General features: G+C 36.9%; 1 protein-coding gene across 5 annotated transcripts in view; it reads left to right on the top strand.

Annotated features, from left to right (window-relative positions):
• Ctnna2 (catenin alpha 2) overlaps positions 1–18602 on the top strand; it is a 1077131-nt gene that overhangs the window by 303050 nt on the left and 755479 nt on the right. For all 5 annotated transcript variants that reach the window (XM_074050079.1, XM_074050084.1, XM_074050081.1 and 2 more), the window contains 2 exons: positions 9635–9754; positions 13168–13434. In XM_074050079.1, the coding sequence (XP_073906180.1) occupies positions 9635–9754; positions 13168–13434 (387 nt within the window). The remainder of the gene's footprint in view (positions 1–9634; positions 9755–13167; positions 13435–18602) is intronic.

The raw sequence follows: 18602 nt of genomic DNA on the forward strand, positions 1-18602 counted from the left end.
TAATAACAAAATCATACTATATTCAAGAATTTATCCAAGACCCACTTGAATAATTTTCTCCCCCTCAAAACAGAGTTTGGATTCCTCCTTACTTCCCAGAGTATATAAAATGGCATTTGGTTAGGCTTTTCCCTCTCAAGATTCAGAGCCATGTTGGTGCATGTGGTAATTCAGGCTAGGGTCAGCTCTTCTGGGTAGCTGGTCAAATGCTCAACTACACTCCCCATAGGATGGATCATATGTTGAACATGTTGTGTTATGTCTTCCAACTTTGCATGTGTGTGTGTGTGTGTGTGTGTTTATGTGTTTATGTGTTCTGAGCCTTAGTCCAGCAATAAAAAGCTGCCCCACACTCACCTTCTATGGCTAACATCAATCTTGTCCCAAGTCTGGCATGTAATATACCTGCATTGACTCTTTCAGCATATATGTCCCCTGTCAACCCACAGGATCATATCATACTATATGTACTGTGCTTGACATAGTTCCCTTTAATTCTTTTGTTTCTTCATTGAAGCAGAATCTTGTCCTGGTCCCAAATTTCACTGGAACAGGGACTAAGGCAACCTTCCTAGTCCTTGACAAAGATCTTGCTCTGTTATCTTAGCTGCTAAGTGGAATTCAGATGCAACCACGATAGTTCAACCCTTTAAACTAATTACATAGCACAACTGCTCTGCCCCATGACTCTCTCTATATTGTGTCCTCAGTGAATTTAGCTCACTTTTTTGCTGTAGGTAACTTCATTCTTGAGTATACTGGAGAAAATGTTTCACCATCCTTACTTTACAGCCCACTTACTCTTCAAAGGAGACCTTCTTAGAACTATTTCCCTAGAAGGTCAATCTTCTTTATCCTAGAAAGAGAGCAACAGAGCTGAATGTAAAGAAATTAACACTTCATCCCATATGTCATTGTTGGCTGTGCTGCAGGAGGCCCTGTTCAACTATCACTGAGGAATGATAGCAGGCTAAGTATTCTCTCTGTACTGCCCACACTGGGAAAGTCCTCTTTAAATCTATACATGTGATACCATGCATGGCACCAGTTGTATCTCGCAATCCTGTCTCTCTACCCACCTCTTTTGACCAGTGTTGACTAATATCACTAAAGCCTGCTATAATGTAGAGTCAAATACATTCTCTTCTCCACACAGCAATTAAGGGAAGTTTAGGGGAAAAAAAAGGATTTAGCACAAAATCATGCAAAGGTCAACCCAGCAATATTAAGTAGTCCTGTCAGATTGTCAGTAGTAAAATTAAAAATGATTGTAGACTAAATATCACATTTGTTCTACTTAGACTGCAGCTGCTGAAGGAAACAATAGTGGTAGAATGTTGCTATCTTGTGGAGCAAGTGAGGAACTACACTTGCAGGTGCAATCACTGAATTAGCGTAGATTCTGGCTTATGTCCTGCTTCGGGTTCTTATCAGTCTAGAGTTTCATCTTAGGGAGCTTTCCTTTTGTCTTACCACCTAAAAAAGAGCAATGTGTTCATAAAGTCATTATAAATAAACGTAGTGCCTGATTCTGCTTAGAATCATGTTAGTTCACGTCGGTAGAAACACATCCCCTCACAAGTATGACAAACATCTATTTATTTTTTAACTTAGGATAAAGACTATGTGGTATATGTTTACATGTTTTGGTACAGCAGGTTAAAAGCTATTATCTATGCTTTTCCTAAGGCTTTTTGCAAACAAACAATGAGTTTCTATACTATAGCATGATAAAATGTAGAGTAAGAAAAAAAGTGATGGGGCTTTCTAGTGAGAGTAGAGTAGTGATTCTGATTCTCTGGTGGTAGTTCAGATTGAGGAATATCTGTAATGAATCCTCCAACTTCCTGGCATGTAACTGAAACATAGCTATTTTATCTATAAATATTACACACAGTATTTTACTTTTCATCTTTTAGGCCATGTGCCCAACTTTTTGGATATTCTTTCCAGATATTGATTCTTTTATAGGAACATAGAGAGAATTACCTTCTTATTGAAACTGATATTCATGGTTTTTTCATCAATTATTCACCAAGTAGATGGAGGTTAGTCAATCTATTTTTCTAACATACCAGTCATTATCCTCTGCCCTGTACTGCATTATGTAATTGTTGGCAAATTGAGTATTTGTGACCAAATGCCATTCGGTTGCTAAAAGTGAGTGAAATATTAGTGGCTCTGCATAGGTTATACAGTTTGGAGTGCAGACCTCTTTGCAGTCAGCTGCCTTACACTTATATTTGAAAGCAAGTTTATGTGGCTGCTGAGGAGTCCTTCTCTTAAAGCACACAGATATTTTAGTTGTCTGAATTATGCTAGTTATTCCATCAGGAAAGTGTTTGTGCATGCTTTGATATTGAGGAGGTTTTAGTACATTATATTGAAGATTCATAGCAGTGTAAAATGTTTTTGCTTCTGCTGCCACTCCAGATTCAGGAGGATAGTGATGAAACAGTGGGTGACACACAGTTCTGAGGCCAAGTTAGCAACCATGTGGGCATTTGATGATTTTGAGCAAAGTTAAAGCAACCATTTGTACATTAGACACTATTAACAAATCCTGAATTATGATCACTCTTATTGTTTAAGTTGTTATTCCCCAGCCAAACACCTGGTTTATCTTGCAATCAGTTGACATTGTCAGTGAGTTAGGTTAATGTGCGGCACCGCACAATTTTAAAGGAATCCTGCATTTCAATCAGTGATCATGAAAAAGGATATTTATTTTTCCTAGGCTCTGAATTAATGTAATCAGATTATATTGTCAGTTATTCGCATGAGTGGTAACATTACACATAAACTCATCTAGATGTGTATATCAGGATAGGTCCTGGAATAATTATGTTCTTGATTATGGGAGAATTTATCCCTAAAAAATGAAATCAAAACACAAACAATAACCATTTACTCAATTTCGTGGGGAAGTTGTATTTTCTTAGTAGCTACAAGGGCAGATTTAATGCTGCTGTCCTACTGTTTGTGGACATTGATGACAGAGGGTAATCTTAATATTACCTGTGCTTTTGTGACTTTAGCATCAAATTGTTTTATATAGCATCAGTAGCTTATTATTTCTCAATAGTTCTGAAGCTCTCATTTGACTCTTGTGCCTGAATAACAATGCTTACTTAGCATAAAATAGCCTGTCTCTGATTATAAATGTAGAATATATGACCCAGTTTCTTAGCATGTCTTTTCTGTCAGAGCTAACATGGCATTAACTTCATGCAGCTAAATTGTTCATAATTTATGTATTCAGTTATTTTTTAGAAATACTCATTGGGTAATTACAATATTCAAAACACTGTGGTAAGATATATAAGTTCAAAAGTGACTTGGCTCCTGCTTTCAAAACCTTATAGGCCAGAGCGGGAGACATTAAGAAGGAGTGTAAGTGTAATGAATGTTGGAAGTGTGCATTTGGCTATAGTCTCACCCAGAAGACAAGTATAATAGGATTCTTTTTGTTGTAAATAACAGAAAAACTTAACTCAACCTAGGTTTACAAAAACCCAATAGGCTCAGCAAACTAGAAGTTCAGAGGGAATAGTTTCAGCTAAATCTTGGTAAAGGCAAAAAAAATGTGACAAGGACCAGGATTTTATGCCCTTTTTCTCAGTGAGGCTCTATTTCTGTGGGCCTTTTACTTATGGTTAAAGTCACTGCCAACCATTGTCAAGGTTATATGCTCCTATACTAAACATAACATGAAAGATGAAATCCTCTTTTCTAACATCTTAAACAAAAGGTCCCCACTTAATATTCTTGATTGGCCTCTGAATCATTTGCATACTGAGTTAATTATTTATAGGGGAAAGGGACATGATGACTTCTTAATTTGGCCAGGCCTCCTCCTAACTCTTACCCAAGCTGGAAATGGGATCAGCAACACTAAATTGTACTATTGGACAATTCAGGATAATATGAGGAAGTGTGACATGGCTAGAAAGGGGATCCCTCAAGACTGGGCCTCATTGAACCAAGTGAGGTTTGGTTTTCCCTGAACCCATCACTAACCCCAGTTGAGCAGGCAGGGTCACAATTCTAGAGCTGAAACTGGGGCCTGATAATTAGGGATAACTGGAAAGAGTTGCTGCATCAAAAGAGTTGAAGGGTTTATGATTCTGTCCAATAATGAGAGTGAAACCATGCAATAATTTGAATGAGGAAACTCTAGTAACAAAGTGGAGTAGCAAGGGATTGGCTAGTGAGAAATAAAGATTACTCTAAAAAGAATGATGGAATGGCAAATACAATGTCCAGTCCTTATTCCTAATGCTGAGATACAGCACTCTAAAGAGAATACCACCACCACCAGGACTGAGAACCAGATGTTAGAGGCCAAGGCTCTGGGTCATTGGATGATGCAGAAGTCATTGATGTGCCACAAAATCAAGTGAAACTTGACAAGAGTCTGTCCCTTAGGGTACAGAGGATAGCTACTCACAAAGAGGTATCTCAGTAAAGGCATTCTGCTGCAAAATTGCCCAAGGGATTCACACAGAAGGTAACTGCTGACCACCTGATGCCTGATGAGAGAACAGAGTACAACCTGGAAGCAAGCCCTTCCCTCTTTCAGTGCCTGTCACGTAGCACTGGGCCAACTAGGAAATGAATATTATTTCAAGGGCACAGTCCCATTTTCACAGAGCAGGTAAAATGGGTGAATTTGGACATGATCACCTATGCAAGGAGAGAGTTTGTTTCCTGAAGCAAATAGGATGTTATTTCCATAAGAAAGGAGATGGATTAGGGTCAGACAATAGAGTTCAACTAGACATAGCTTCAGAAACTCAGGAAAGGACAAAGTCATGAGATTAAGAGAGGAGTCTTGGAGGGTTTAAAATAATACAAGTGATTTCATAGTCCAAACAGAAGGTAGAGTGTGGAGAGGTGACAATAAAGTTGGACAGGGAGATCCAACTTGTGGAGGTCTTAAGTAAAGTTGCGAGTATTTTGCATTCTAGCCATAGATTATGGAAAGCCTTTGAGTAGCACTAAGCTTTAGGGTCTGATTTGTGATGTAGATAAATAATTTTGGTAGCAATGTATAAAAGGAATTGAAAAGGTGTAAGGCTATATTAAGAGACTATTAAAATCGCTCTGGCAAGTAAATGAATGTAAAGCTGAACTACAGCAATGGCAGTATGTATTTTGGCAAAGAGGTAGAATTTAGAGATAGTAGGGAAATAATTAACTAATACCTGGAGGCTGATCATATGGGGCCTTAATGACTAAATGAGTCTTCATAGTAAATGAGTGAGTGTAATTCCAACTCAACCTTCAGCTACCCTTCCTGGAAAATTGATGTAACAGACACCAACAATTAAAAGAAAGGGCTCTGAAGCAACATACCTATGTCCAAATGCAGGCTTCTGCACCTACTTGCTCTGTCACCTCTGACAGATTAAGTCCTCTTCTCTAATCTCAGTCTCTGTACTGTGAAATAGGAATAAGGGAAAAGTCCAATTCAAAGAGCTGCTTTGGGGGACTAAATCAGATTGATATAAACCCTTTGAAACAATGTCTGGTATACTATAAGCCCTCAAAGACTCTGGCTGGTACCTTTTTGTTCCACCCAAACAAAAAATAACTTTTAGATATATCAAACTATATTATTATATTTTGTTAAAACATGGCACTTTAAGAACAATGACACTAACATTTAATCACTCACATTCAATTGAAAGCATTTTACTTTTCATTTGTTAGCAGCTAAAGAGAAAGTTTAATAAAGAATGTCAGTTTATCAAGGAGGGGAATAATATGATCAAAAAAGCTAGCCTATCTTTAGGAGACAGAAAGATAAAGTATGATAATAAGGAGACCTTGATGATCAAACTAGGGTAAGTAAACTACAAAATAATACAGTGGTTAGCTAGAGGGCTTCATGTTTATTCATTCACTTGGCCAGCTCTTATTTCCAAAATGGGTATTTTTAATTTAGTTGTGAAATCAGACTCTGACAAGAGAGTAATGTATGATTTATTAAATTGTTTTTTTAGTGTCACTTAAAATTCAATCAACTGCATATCAACACAAGGACACTGGAATGAGGTCAGTCTGTCCTAACAGAAATGATGACTATAATTACATTGATCTCTAGTACTGGTGTGGGCATTTAATGAAGGCAGAGAAACCGGAGGAGCACCCAATACAGGAAGGCAAGGATGTGACTCCTCAGGTCGACATCATCACCATCCCCATCCCCGTATGCCTACTTCTTGGTCATAAATAATGAAAAATGAATTATCAGACTAAGGTTTTAAATTGTTTATAAATGTACAGGAAAATCAGGAACTGACTCACAGACTCCATCTCAAACAATTTGACACAGCTGTAGCATAAAGAATATGGCAGGCAGTCTTGCTCCAGAATTAGAGGTAGAGGCTATTTTCAACAAGCCATGAAAAGACCTTGAAGATGTTTAAGTCATAAGCTCTAACAATGATATCACAACTAATTAGAGCACATTTTAATGCCTTTGTAGAAGTTTCAGTCTTTTCAGCTGTATCTATGCCATGACTACAAATATTAAGGACAGGGGGAGTACCTGATTCAGCAGAGTTCTCACTATGGTGTTTATGTACCTGGCCTATTCTGTGAGAGAATGGTTGTCTGTACTGCCCAAGATCATGGGGCACTTTAATGAGGAGGGGGTATGGCAGCTGCCTCACGGAAGTACCTTTATCTCTGTCTGTTGGAAACCATTTTGCAATCCAAAATGTATGTGTCTTCCAATCTTCCATCTTATCAAAGAGCTTTGCCATTGACACCCTCATCCTTTGTCGAGCCATCATGAGCAGCCTCCTACCTATATCCTCTCTATAGCTTACTTCTACCCTTCTACCTATCATTTGCAGACATTTCACGATAAGATGAGGCCCTCTTCAAACTCTGCATTCAAACCCAGACCAAATTGATCCCATAGCCTTCCTCACACAGATGGACTTAAAACTATCATGGTGGAGCCTACAAAGTGGTGTTTTGTATAAAATGTTTCAGACTCTTCCACAGAAAAATTTCCCTTTATTCAACTGGCATCCCTGAACTCCTAAATAGCTAGAAAATATTTGAGAGCAAAGAATTTATTTGATTCATAGGAGTCAACATCCTTTTCCCAGCCATTCAGATAAACAAAAGATCATTGGCTCAGTTCAAAAATGAAAACTTGATTTTTATATTAATTTTGAGTTTTCAAAAGTGCCTGGTCTCTGCCCATATTTTTCATCCTGCTCCAACTAACTCTCTCTCTGTCTCTCTTTCTCTGTCTTTCATCCTTTTATCTACCACCAGTGAGTATGTACATAAGCCAGACAGTGGTTCCACTTTTTCCATTGCTGTAGGATCTTGAACATACTCTGAATCATGATTCTGTATGAGAACTTTTTATGCAAGGAGCCCTCAAAACTTTCTACATTCAAATTCTAAGCATGGCTTAGTATACCTTTACAGAGACAGACCCCATTATTGGCATTTCTTTTCAAAAGTACCTCATCAAAGTATGTTTTATAATTATTATAAGCTTAAACTGGCATCTGGATTCATCTGATAAAACCAATGAGAAGAAAAATTATATGTAGAACAACAAAAGAAATATTCCAAAATGGTCTAACAACTTGTAAGAAGCCTGTTTTATATATAAATATAAACAAATCCAGGATTTAGCTCCCTCTGAGATAATTATTTTGGTCTTCCCTGGAACCAGTTTTTATGTCCCAAGAAAAGATTTAGATCTCACATAAGCAGCAGGAACACCTTAACTGCCAAATGAGTCCTCTCAGTGATGCTGTTGATGGCCAAGTTAAGATGATTATAAATCTATTAGAAAGTGAGGCATTACTGATTTGTTGTTCTAAAGATTTGAAGTATGAGATTCTCATTAAACTATAAAAATGTTTTCAGTGGGCCATTTCATACCATAATATATGATTTGATTTGAATGACTAAGAAAAGTTCCTGATGCAACAATCCCTTTCTGTATGTATTTCCTTCTCTTCCTTTAGCATCATTAGGTCCTGGGTAGGAAATGGAAAAGATTGGCACTGAGTTGTTACACTATAATTTTATATTTTTGTAATTAGGAAGAAAACAATGCAGAATTGCCATAGAAGATGAGAATGAAAACTCAATTATATGCGGAGTCTACATTGAACTGTCCCCCACCCCCGTCACACACATCATTATTCTAAATAACTTCCCTTGCTTCCTAGCACTCTTTCTTTACCAAAATGAGATAGATTGAATGGCATTATCACATCTGTGGGATAAAGTGCAGGCTGATATCCATTATCTCTGGTTTACATACATTATTCTCTACCTTCACTCAGTGCCAGTTGATAAGGAAACTGTGAGCTGCCTTTGTGATTATGTCAGAACTGAGTTGATCTATGTCTTTCCTCAGCCATTTTAGTACTTGTTGGTACCTCCAGATTGTGAAAACATCACCTGTCTATATACACTGTCCTTTGATTTGTACAAAAACTACAAGATCTGATCTGAATTCTGCCTGGATTGCCCCTGCTTTCTCATTGCTCTTTCAGAGCTGCCTCCTCTCCTTTTCTGTGCCTCTCAGCAGCCTGTACTAGTTGAGGACCTCTACCAAGCTCTCTTAGTGCTTAATAACATCTGATTTTGAAAAAACACAAGCATCTTGTGCCTTATTCCCTCAATACTGTGTTCTTGATAGTTCCACTAATAATATAATTTCTACAAAAATGCTACCTGACTGACAACACTTAGTGGATTACTCTGCTACAGTATCTTAAGTTTTAATGTTCATTGAGTCCACAAGATATTACAACCAGAAGGATTGCCAAATGTGGAAATTTTCATACCATATCAGAGTTAAAGTCAATTTGGAGAGGACACTTTAATACCTCTCAAAAACACTTAAAGAGTTTATAAAATAATTTTTATTAAATTCATAATTTAAGTTCAGTGCCTTTCTGGAAAACTCCAGTTCGACAATATTCAGGAATTTGGAAGCACAGCACATCATTAGGGCAGAATGCTTGCTCTCACTCTGTCCACCCCCGTTCCACTCTAGTTGATGTCACCAGCAAGTGACAAGAAAACTTCAGATCAACTTGCTTCCAGACATGTGATATTTCCTCTTTCCATTGCATGCCAAGGTGTGGATTCAGCTTAAAAATCACAGTCCTTTTGTCCCAATTTAGAGATATTTCTAGGACCGGTTGGAGATACCATATGTCCGAAATTTATAGCAGCCAAGGAGTTTCCCCAGTTTTAGAGATCTACATTCTGCTCTGAAGATTTCTAGAATTTGTTTTTAAATTCCATATGTTTTTCTTAAATATATTTTCTTCAGTGCTTCTATTTTAAATTAGAACCCTATATTCTTTTTCAAAATCATAACTGAGTAAAATGTAATAAATACAGTATTTTTATGCTTTAAGAGATTATCAGTTATTGAATTTTTAGAAACAGCATTCTGCAAATTTTGAACAAATGTTTAATCTGACCCTAAATGATTGTTAGAGATACTTTCTTCTGTTCTTTAACTTAAATGTTAATACATGTTTTAGTTAGAAGTTGCCATTTATATTATGTTTAATATTTCCATATCATTCATTTATAAATATGCTGGGGTTTTTTTTAACCACTTCAGGTGGAGGAAGCTCTGGAAGCTGTCAAAAATGCTACAAATGAACAAGACCTTGCAAACCGTTTTAAAGAGTTTGGAAAAGAGATGGTGAAACTTAATTATGTAGCAGCAAGAAGACAACAGGTGGGAAAGATTTTGGAAATGCTAGGGGAGAAAATGGGTGAGTTTAAATAACCTGGTAGCTTTGTAGACCTGAACAATGGATCGATTTCATCTATTTGTTATCAAGGCTCTAAAAACCTGTGTTCCCAATGGCTGCTTCCTGCCTGGAACAGTTGTGATAATATGTTGGGTTCTGAGTATTTGATGGTTCCTGCCTATAAACAGGTCACAGACCACCTGTTTTTAGTGATGACGACCATCTGCCAACCCAGTCACACCTAACATTCTGTCCACTATAGGAACAGCTCCAGGTAAAGTCAAAAACATCAAACCGTAGGATGGTTCTGTGATAATTCTCTGGATGACACCATGGCCCTTAGGTATTATCTCCTAGCCCTGTGGATACCACTGTGAGTATGCACACCTAGAATATGCAGCATATGAAGGGAAACTTTTATAAAAAGAGAAGAAAACGGGGACAAAACTTCGGGGGGAGGGAGGAGAGGAGTGAGAGTACAGTTGAATGTGAGTCACCTTGATGAAGGCAGATGACCTAGGATCTCCTTTGCCTCACCTTTGCCTACATACACCATTCTCAATTCCATACAGTTTTATTTGGACATTGGTCACCATTAGAATTTTGTTCCCAAGGAGCATGTTCTTATTCTCAAAAGAAATCATCTCCAAGTGTGGAAGAGCCTGTTAAAATTATTTTCACCCATCCTTTTGACTGCTCCAAGCAGTCTTCAACATTTTTGGCAATTCCTGTTAGTGACTTTTTCACCAATAGGAAAGTTCCATGCATTAAACATTTTTGAGTGTCTACTCTATGCCAGGCTAAGAAAGCTGGGATTACAAACAAACTTGACAAAGAAGTAGTCCTTTGCATGTCAGGCACATAAACATGATTTTAGTTCATGCGATCCTGTTTAAGTTTTTTTTTTGCCAGTACTGGGGTTTGAACTTAGGCCTTTCTGCTTATAAAACAGGCACTCTGCTGCTTGAAAAAGTTGCTCTGAAGCACAGGTGGGAGGCCTAGAAATCCATTGGTTGTTTAAACAACTGCGACAGTGCCCCTTGATCTCCATGAACCAAGGTAGCCATCAGAAAGAAAGGCAGAGTCAAAGTATCCAGTTGTGCAGAGTGTTTATATTTTACTGTAAGTGTATGGTTCATGAGATGCTTATATGCATCCACATGGAAATAGCAAATAGAAGGGAGGTTGAACCACAGGCCATCAGCATAAAGTAAGTATTCATATGCAAAAACATATAAATATTATTTTCAATTTCTTTAATACCTTGTGTCTAATTAACTGTTAATTTAGACACCAATAAAATTTGGAAAAAAATAAAGAAAAGAAAAATGAAAAAGTAAAAATAAATGCCTAGGCTGGTGGACTCAACTAGTAGTCTACTCAATTAGTAGAGCACCTGCCTAGCAAGCATGAGGCCCTGAATTCAAATCCCAGTACTGCCAAAAGCAAAACAAAACAAAAAAGCAAATGCCTAATGCCCTGCCACCCACAAAAAAATAGTGCTGATAGTCAGAGCCTTTTAGTTATTTGTCTCCATGTTTTAACAGATTTATAATAATCTTATGCAAGTGAGTATGCACATTTTGTTCTACTTTTTCATTTATTTGTGTGTGTGTGTGTGTGTGTTGCTGGGGCTCAAATACAGAGACTCACACATGCTACCACATGGTAGCATGACCTTGAAAATATTACCTGTGTGGCTAATTTTAATAGTCACATAAACAGTACATCAACAAATGTTTCAGAAGTTAACCAATTCTTCATCATTCAGCATTTAGATTGTTTCCAGTTCATATGAATAAAGAATGTTTCCTTGAATATCTTTATGAAGAAAATTTTCCACCCCTATTTCTCACTTCCATATTTCAATTTTTTTAGTGTGGATACTGGACTAGATGTTAAGAAGGTTAATAAAGACCTTCATCACTGCTCAGGAGAAGTCATCAATTTCTTGTTCAGATCCTTGCCAGCATGGAGAACACTTTCACATGCTTGATACCAATTTATTTATTTTCATTTCTAAAGCTCAAATTAAGTAATCCAAATTTAGAGGTTGTGTTGACTAGCATTAGAACTTAAGCAAAGGAGAATATATGTCTCACTTCATTATTTATTGTTCATTAGTCCTAACAGTTCTACATATCAAATATAATGTGCTTATATCAGAATCACTTTGACCCCCAAAAAGAATGTATTATTCATTCTTGCAAGGTCATTCACCTCTTATGTACCAAGTGAGCAAATCAGAAGCAAACCCTAGTGGATTACTTTACTGGGTTTTAAAATTTGAAATAATATTCTACCAGAGATACTCAGAACTCAGATACCAGGACTGCACTAACACTTCCAAAACAGATACACATGTTTTCTTAGTATTACTTTTTAAAACTGAAAGTAAAGAGAGTCCCCAGTGGTATATTATTATGACATCTAAAAATAAGAAAACAAATCATCATTGACTTACTATTTCTATTCTTGAAACTCTGTGATTAAGCTGCCATTAGAGGCAATTAACTAAAAAAAAGAACCCTATTCTGAAAATGAGCAGGTGCTGGTGTCTTATGTCTGTAATCCTAGCTACCCAGGAGGCAGAGATGAGGAGGATCATGGTTTGAAGCCAGCCCAGGCAAATAGTTCTGCCAGACCCTATCTCCAAAAACCTGTCACAAAAATAGAGCTGGTGGAGTGGCTGAAGGTGAAGGCTTTAAGATCAAACTCCAGTACTGCAAAAAAAAAAAAAAGAAAAGAAAACCAATTCTGAAAACAAAAATGAAGTAGCATGGATGCACAAAGCAAAAATGAGAACTTTAGCTTCTATATTTGCATTTGTATCTGAACACAAAAGCAAGCAGGACCTCATATGACCACAGTTGAAATTTTCCATTTCCTGATAAGTAACTGTGTGATCCACTTACCTTGTTGGTGGCTCGTATTTTTTATTCCTTTAACTATAAATGTTGAATGCATCTGAACAGCCAAACACTGTGCTAATGACTAATGATCCATGGGGCAAAACAGACAGGGCTCTCTGCTGTCACTGGAGATCCAGTATAAGAGGGAGATATGCTTAAATAAATCAGTATAATAAAGTATGATGCACCCTACTGATAGGAGAGATACAGGGTGTCGTGGGAAAAGGTAGATTAATGAGTTCGTGGAGAGTCAGTTCTAGGAGAACGTTTCAGGTAAATGGAGCCCCAATAAGTTACAGCGTTGGTTGGATGTTGGAAGCTTAGCCATTGCACATAGAACAGTATATGCAGAGTTCTGGCAGCTAGGGACAGCATGACAGAGTGAAGATTGTTTCTAAACTTTAGTGTCTCTAATAGTCTGCTAGTCCAACTTCTGCAAATGCTTTTGTGCAAACTTTATGCATGTCCTGTTTTTGCACACACAGGAGCTGAAAGACCCTCACTGTAGGGATGAGATGGCAGCCGCTCGCGGGGCACTGAAGAAGAATGCCACAATGCTGTACACAGCGTCTCAAGCCTTTCTTCGCCACCCTGATGTTGCTGCCACAAGAGCCAACCGAGATTATGTGTTCAAACAAGTGCAGGAGGCCATTGCTGGCATTTCCAATGCTGCTCAAGCTACCTCTCCCACTGACGAAGCCAAAGGCCACACGGGCATCGGCGAGCTGGCTGCAGCCCTTAATGAGTTTGACGTAAGCATCTGTATGATATGCACAGAGCCTATGCATTTCATGGAAGAAAACGTATTAGGAGTGAAGGGACACCACAGTAGTATATATTGATTTTCCTCTCAGAGGCTTTTCATGATAAGATAAACTACATAATGTATTCTTGTTTTTAAGAGTCTAAAACATCGGCAGAGCATAGTTTTCTTGTCTTTAAAGACTTGACTATGGATAAAAGGGTCTGATCTCTTTTAGGTAGAAGGGACACCCCACAGGCAGTCATTTGGGTGATCAACTTTATTATTAAAGGGACAAATGTTAGAGCCAGCCATTGATTCTGTTATGCCTGAGTGAAAAACTGTTATCTGTGTCATCACAGTGAAAAGCAAACTATGTTACCCTGTGACCCAACACAGGAATCTGGTCTTTCTTAGAAGGGAGCCTCTCAGAAAAGCCTGTGCCAGTCAATCATGACAGACCCACCTGCTATTTCTGGTGGTGTATCCCAGTAGAGAACTCACTGTGACTTCAAATCATCCAAGTGAGTGAGAGGTCACACACCACCAATATCCCAGGGAATTGGCCCTCATGTCCCCAGGTCCTTGGGTCCCTTTGTGGATGGATTCTTTAATTTTCTAATCAATGAGAGTCTGAATCTGTTGTGAGAGCTACAGCAATTTATAAATAATCAGTATTTACTTTCAAGGGCATATTTTCCTGCAGGGAAAATGAGGGAAGTAGAGTGTACTGAACAATATTTGAGGAATAAAATGGAAATCATGGGTTAAAAAATAGGTTATTTAATGATTGTAGTAAAAGATGATGAGCTTGCTTTTGGCTATGTTGACATTGATTTTTGGCAGGAAATGACTGTCTGGCTGCTAGAAAAGAGGATCCAAAGCAAAGCAATGATTGTTCAAGGCATAGAGATGGATGATGTAATAGAGAATCATTGTAACATTTTATATTCACATAGTTCTCTGTCATTGTGTGTGTCACACACACATACCACACATGTCTCTCTCTTGAACTCTGACCATAAACTATTTTTGTGAATAAATATATACATATATGTACAATATATTATATATATATTTAAATATTTCCCTCTCTTGAACTCAGACCACATACTATTTTTCTAAGGTTTTTTTCCTAAGGATTAAATTTGATAATAACTGTAAAGCATTTATCACAGAAATCAACACTTAATGTTATATAATTATCTCTACAATATTTCAGCAGATAACAATCATCTATGAAAATACTAGGGGACTTTAAAATAATGTTTATTTTGCATAGAGCAACTTTAAAAAGTCACTACATTTTCATAGTGCAAAAATTAAAATAGTGAGAATAGAGGTCCTATTCATAAAATAAGCAATAAAAATTGTTAGCTTTATCCATTACTTATTTTAATTTCCTGACAGATGCTAGAAATAAGTTTAGTATAGATGTGAAGGACCTAAAAATGAAAAATGTGTTACTTTTTGCTCCTTGGTAAGTAATATTAAGATCCAGGACAGGGACACTACTAACTTTTATACAATGTTCAGGCAATACCAATAAAAATTCCTAGAGTTATTTTGGAACCCAATAAGGTGATGATAAAGTTTTTTCTGGAATGATAAATGAATGAGCCTCTATTTAATGAAAAATGAGTAGATCATGCACTCAGGTATTAAAACATTATGCTGTTACATTAAATTTCAAAGTATACATTAGAACAAAGATGACTCACCAAGACAATGCAAAATTGCAAATAATTTCAAATGCAAAATTATTTTATAAAATGGTACTTTTAAAAATTAGTAAAGAATGTATACTTTATTTTATTGGATTGTTACACAATTACATTATTATAGTTACAATTTCTTTTACAACTGAATAGTAAACAATAAAATCTAAGGAGGAGATAGTTACACAGTGAAAGGGCAGAACTCCTTAAGTGATAGCACAGATGCTTCTGCTGCTGCCACCTTCTGTCCAAGAGTGTGATGACTTCTGTTCCCATTTTTCCATCCCACTTTCATTAATGGGAACTTTTACCCCCATCATCACTGTGGTATTACAAAAGACTTTAGATTCATAAAATCAAATTAGAAGTTATCCAAGGAAAATCTAATAGCCAACTATGTCAACATCTTGAACTTTCAACACCTTTCTTTTACCACAATGGTGTCTTGCTCAATAAAAAAGCTTTGGGAAATTAACACATGGATATAACTCTCAAAGGTATAATGAGTAATTCACTTATTTTATTTTATTACTTTTGTGTTATGTATTAACTAACTTTATTATACTGTTAACTAAGTATGCTATATAGTGATGAAGCAATTATGTATTATGTTAACTAAATATAACAAGTGTTTTATTATTAAATATTATTGCTAGTTATATAAAGTGTAAAACACATTATTTAATGTTTAAAATTTTCATTTTCCAAGTGGTTAACAAAAAGTAGCATGTGGAACTGTGAATTGCAGTTCAGGACAATAATTCCATTTGACTCCCTAAAAATTTTCATGTAGTAAATGCAATTTAATATCATTGCTTTCTCAAAAGTAGTGATGTAATAAAATACTATTTAATTTCTAAAATATAAGGTAATCAGTTGTAGATTTTCATAATTTCTGTCATCAGCAATCCTGGATTCCTTAATATATGAAATTCTCTCATTAAAATATATATCACTTCTCTTTACTACATGACAGAATTATATATTTATTTTCTATAGGTACATGGTAAAACTTGATAATTTTATTTCCCAGGGTCCCAATTATTCCCTTCAAATGTATGGCTCCATATGACAATGAGCTTTCCAAGTAGGCCCCAGATCTCAAAGGTTGTGCTACCTCCCAACAGTGCCACGGGCTGGGGACCAAGCCTTTAACACATAACCCGTTGTGGGACACTTATCCAAACCATAGCAGATAATAAAACAAACTGACGCTCCATTGAATGAAAAATTCAAACTTCCTGTCACCAGTTTTTCTGGAAATATGCTGATACTTGATTTGATGGCAACAGAATGCAGTGGTAATTTGTATAGGTAAAAATGTCTTTAAAAAGTCACTATAGTTTCATAGTGCAAAACTTAAAATAGTGAGAATAGAGGTCCTATTCATAAAATAAGCAATGAAAATTGTTAGCTTTATTTCATTACTTATTTTAATTTCCTTACAGATGCTAGAAATAAGTTTAGTATAGATGTGAAGGACCTAAAAATGAAAAATGTATTACTTTATTGAGGGGCAAGTTTTGCTCCTTGATAAGTAATATTAAGATCCAGGACAGGGACACTACTAACTTTTATACAATGTTCAGGCAATACCTGTTCTCTATTGAGAAATAAAATGTCACCTTGACATCCCAAGTCTATATAACTTGCCCTTCTTGTTTCTAATTTTCATACTTACCTTCACCTTCCTAGATTTCTGTCCTTTTTCCTTTTTTTTTTTTTTGTCTTTAAATATTTTTATTTATTTATTTTGGCAACAGTGGGGTTTGAATTCATGGTACTCTACCACTTGAGCAATGCCTCTCTCCCTTTTTGCTTCATGTTATTTTTCAGATAGGGTCTTGCATTTTCTCTGGGGCTAGCCTTGGACCACAATCTTATTACCTGTATTTGAGATCACAGGTATGTACCACCATATCCAGTTGTTTTGTTGAGATGGATTCTCACTAACTGTTTGCCTAGACTGGCCTGGAACCTCAGTCCTCCTGAACCTAAGTAGCTGGGATAACAGGCATGAGTCACAGTGCCTGACTTCTTTTCTTAATTGAATTGCAGTTCTCTTACTGATCTGCTATTCCATGTCCAGAAGTGCTGGAATGTGAGCCTAAGCTATGATGGGATCTGCATTACTGACCAGGAAGACAAAAAGCAGCTATGGCTGGCAAGAATTGGGCCTAGGCTAACTGTGATGATGAGAAGATTGTCAAATGGGGAGTGGCATCATGTTTCAGTACTCACTACTCAAAGTTTACCCCAACTGTGGACTTTTCTCAGTGGCCACAAATTTTAAATGAGGTCCAGTCCAAAGAATGAGGTTCAGTGACAGGAGTTTAAATGGGAGCTGTTATTTCACAGCAGCCCATTTAGGGGATATATCCTCAACAGACATAGAAAAGAGGCTACTGAACCCCTGAAAATATTCCCAACCCAGACTAAGGCTTGGAGATCCAGGATTGGAATCCCCCTTTTAGTGGAGAACTGGAATGCTACATAGATAAGTTATATTAGAGGCTCAAATACATTACCTCAGAGGTCTTCCCTGGAGGAGTCTGAGAAAGTTAGGATTTTTTATTACAAGGATCTGGTAGATATTCCTGGAGAAGCTCTAGTCCTTCAAGGAGCCATGAACCAGAGTTCTGGCTGGCTCAGGGATCCTCAGAAGTCTTTGTGGACTCATGTGATGTGCAACACAGAAGGATGATTGCCTCCTTGGAAAAGGAAATTTTCACTAAGTGACCTGTTCAGTCCTTTCTTAGTCATATCCTTCCTTTTTGCTGTGGCAACTTCATTCTTTACCAGGAGGCTTACACCAAGCCTTATCTCCTTTAACATTCCATAAAGTCATTTGGAGGACAGACATCTGGGGACCCCCACTTTAGGTTATGAAGATTGTAAACTTCATTAGTTTCTTTCTAATTAAGTTACATTACATTAGAATTAGGGTAGAGAGAGAAGATTCTGTAAAATACTGAAAACATACTGATAGGGTAAATGCAAGATGTAGGTAAAGTGTTCTAAAGCAATTCCAAGGTGGAGGACAAATGCATAAAAAATGAAAGCCAACCATCAAATCCTCTGGAAAAAGCAATTTCAGATTCCTAGTGCAAGGCTAAAAAGTTCAGACAGGCAAATTTAGGAATTTCTGCCTGTGTTACTTTAAACTTCTATCAGTAATCTTTAATAATATTCTCTGCTATATATCTGTGAAGTAGTTCCCATTGAATGACTACTAGAAGGACCCCACGACACTAGGAAGAGTCCAGGACTTGGATTCAGGTGTCTGGGTACTACCCAAAGCTTTACAAGTAACTATTTGGCTTACTGAGATCACATATCTGACCCTTGGATTTTATTATAAATTTAGAAACAGGGTAGCTAAGATCATTTACTGAGAGTGTACAGAATACCAAATGAAGGAGAAGATGTAACTATCTATAATTTATCTATAATTACTATA

This window comes from Castor canadensis, chromosome 12 (genome assembly GCF_047511655.1).
Source record: "Castor canadensis chromosome 12, mCasCan1.hap1v2, whole genome shotgun sequence".
Taxonomy (NCBI): domain Eukaryota; kingdom Metazoa; phylum Chordata; class Mammalia; order Rodentia; family Castoridae; genus Castor; species Castor canadensis.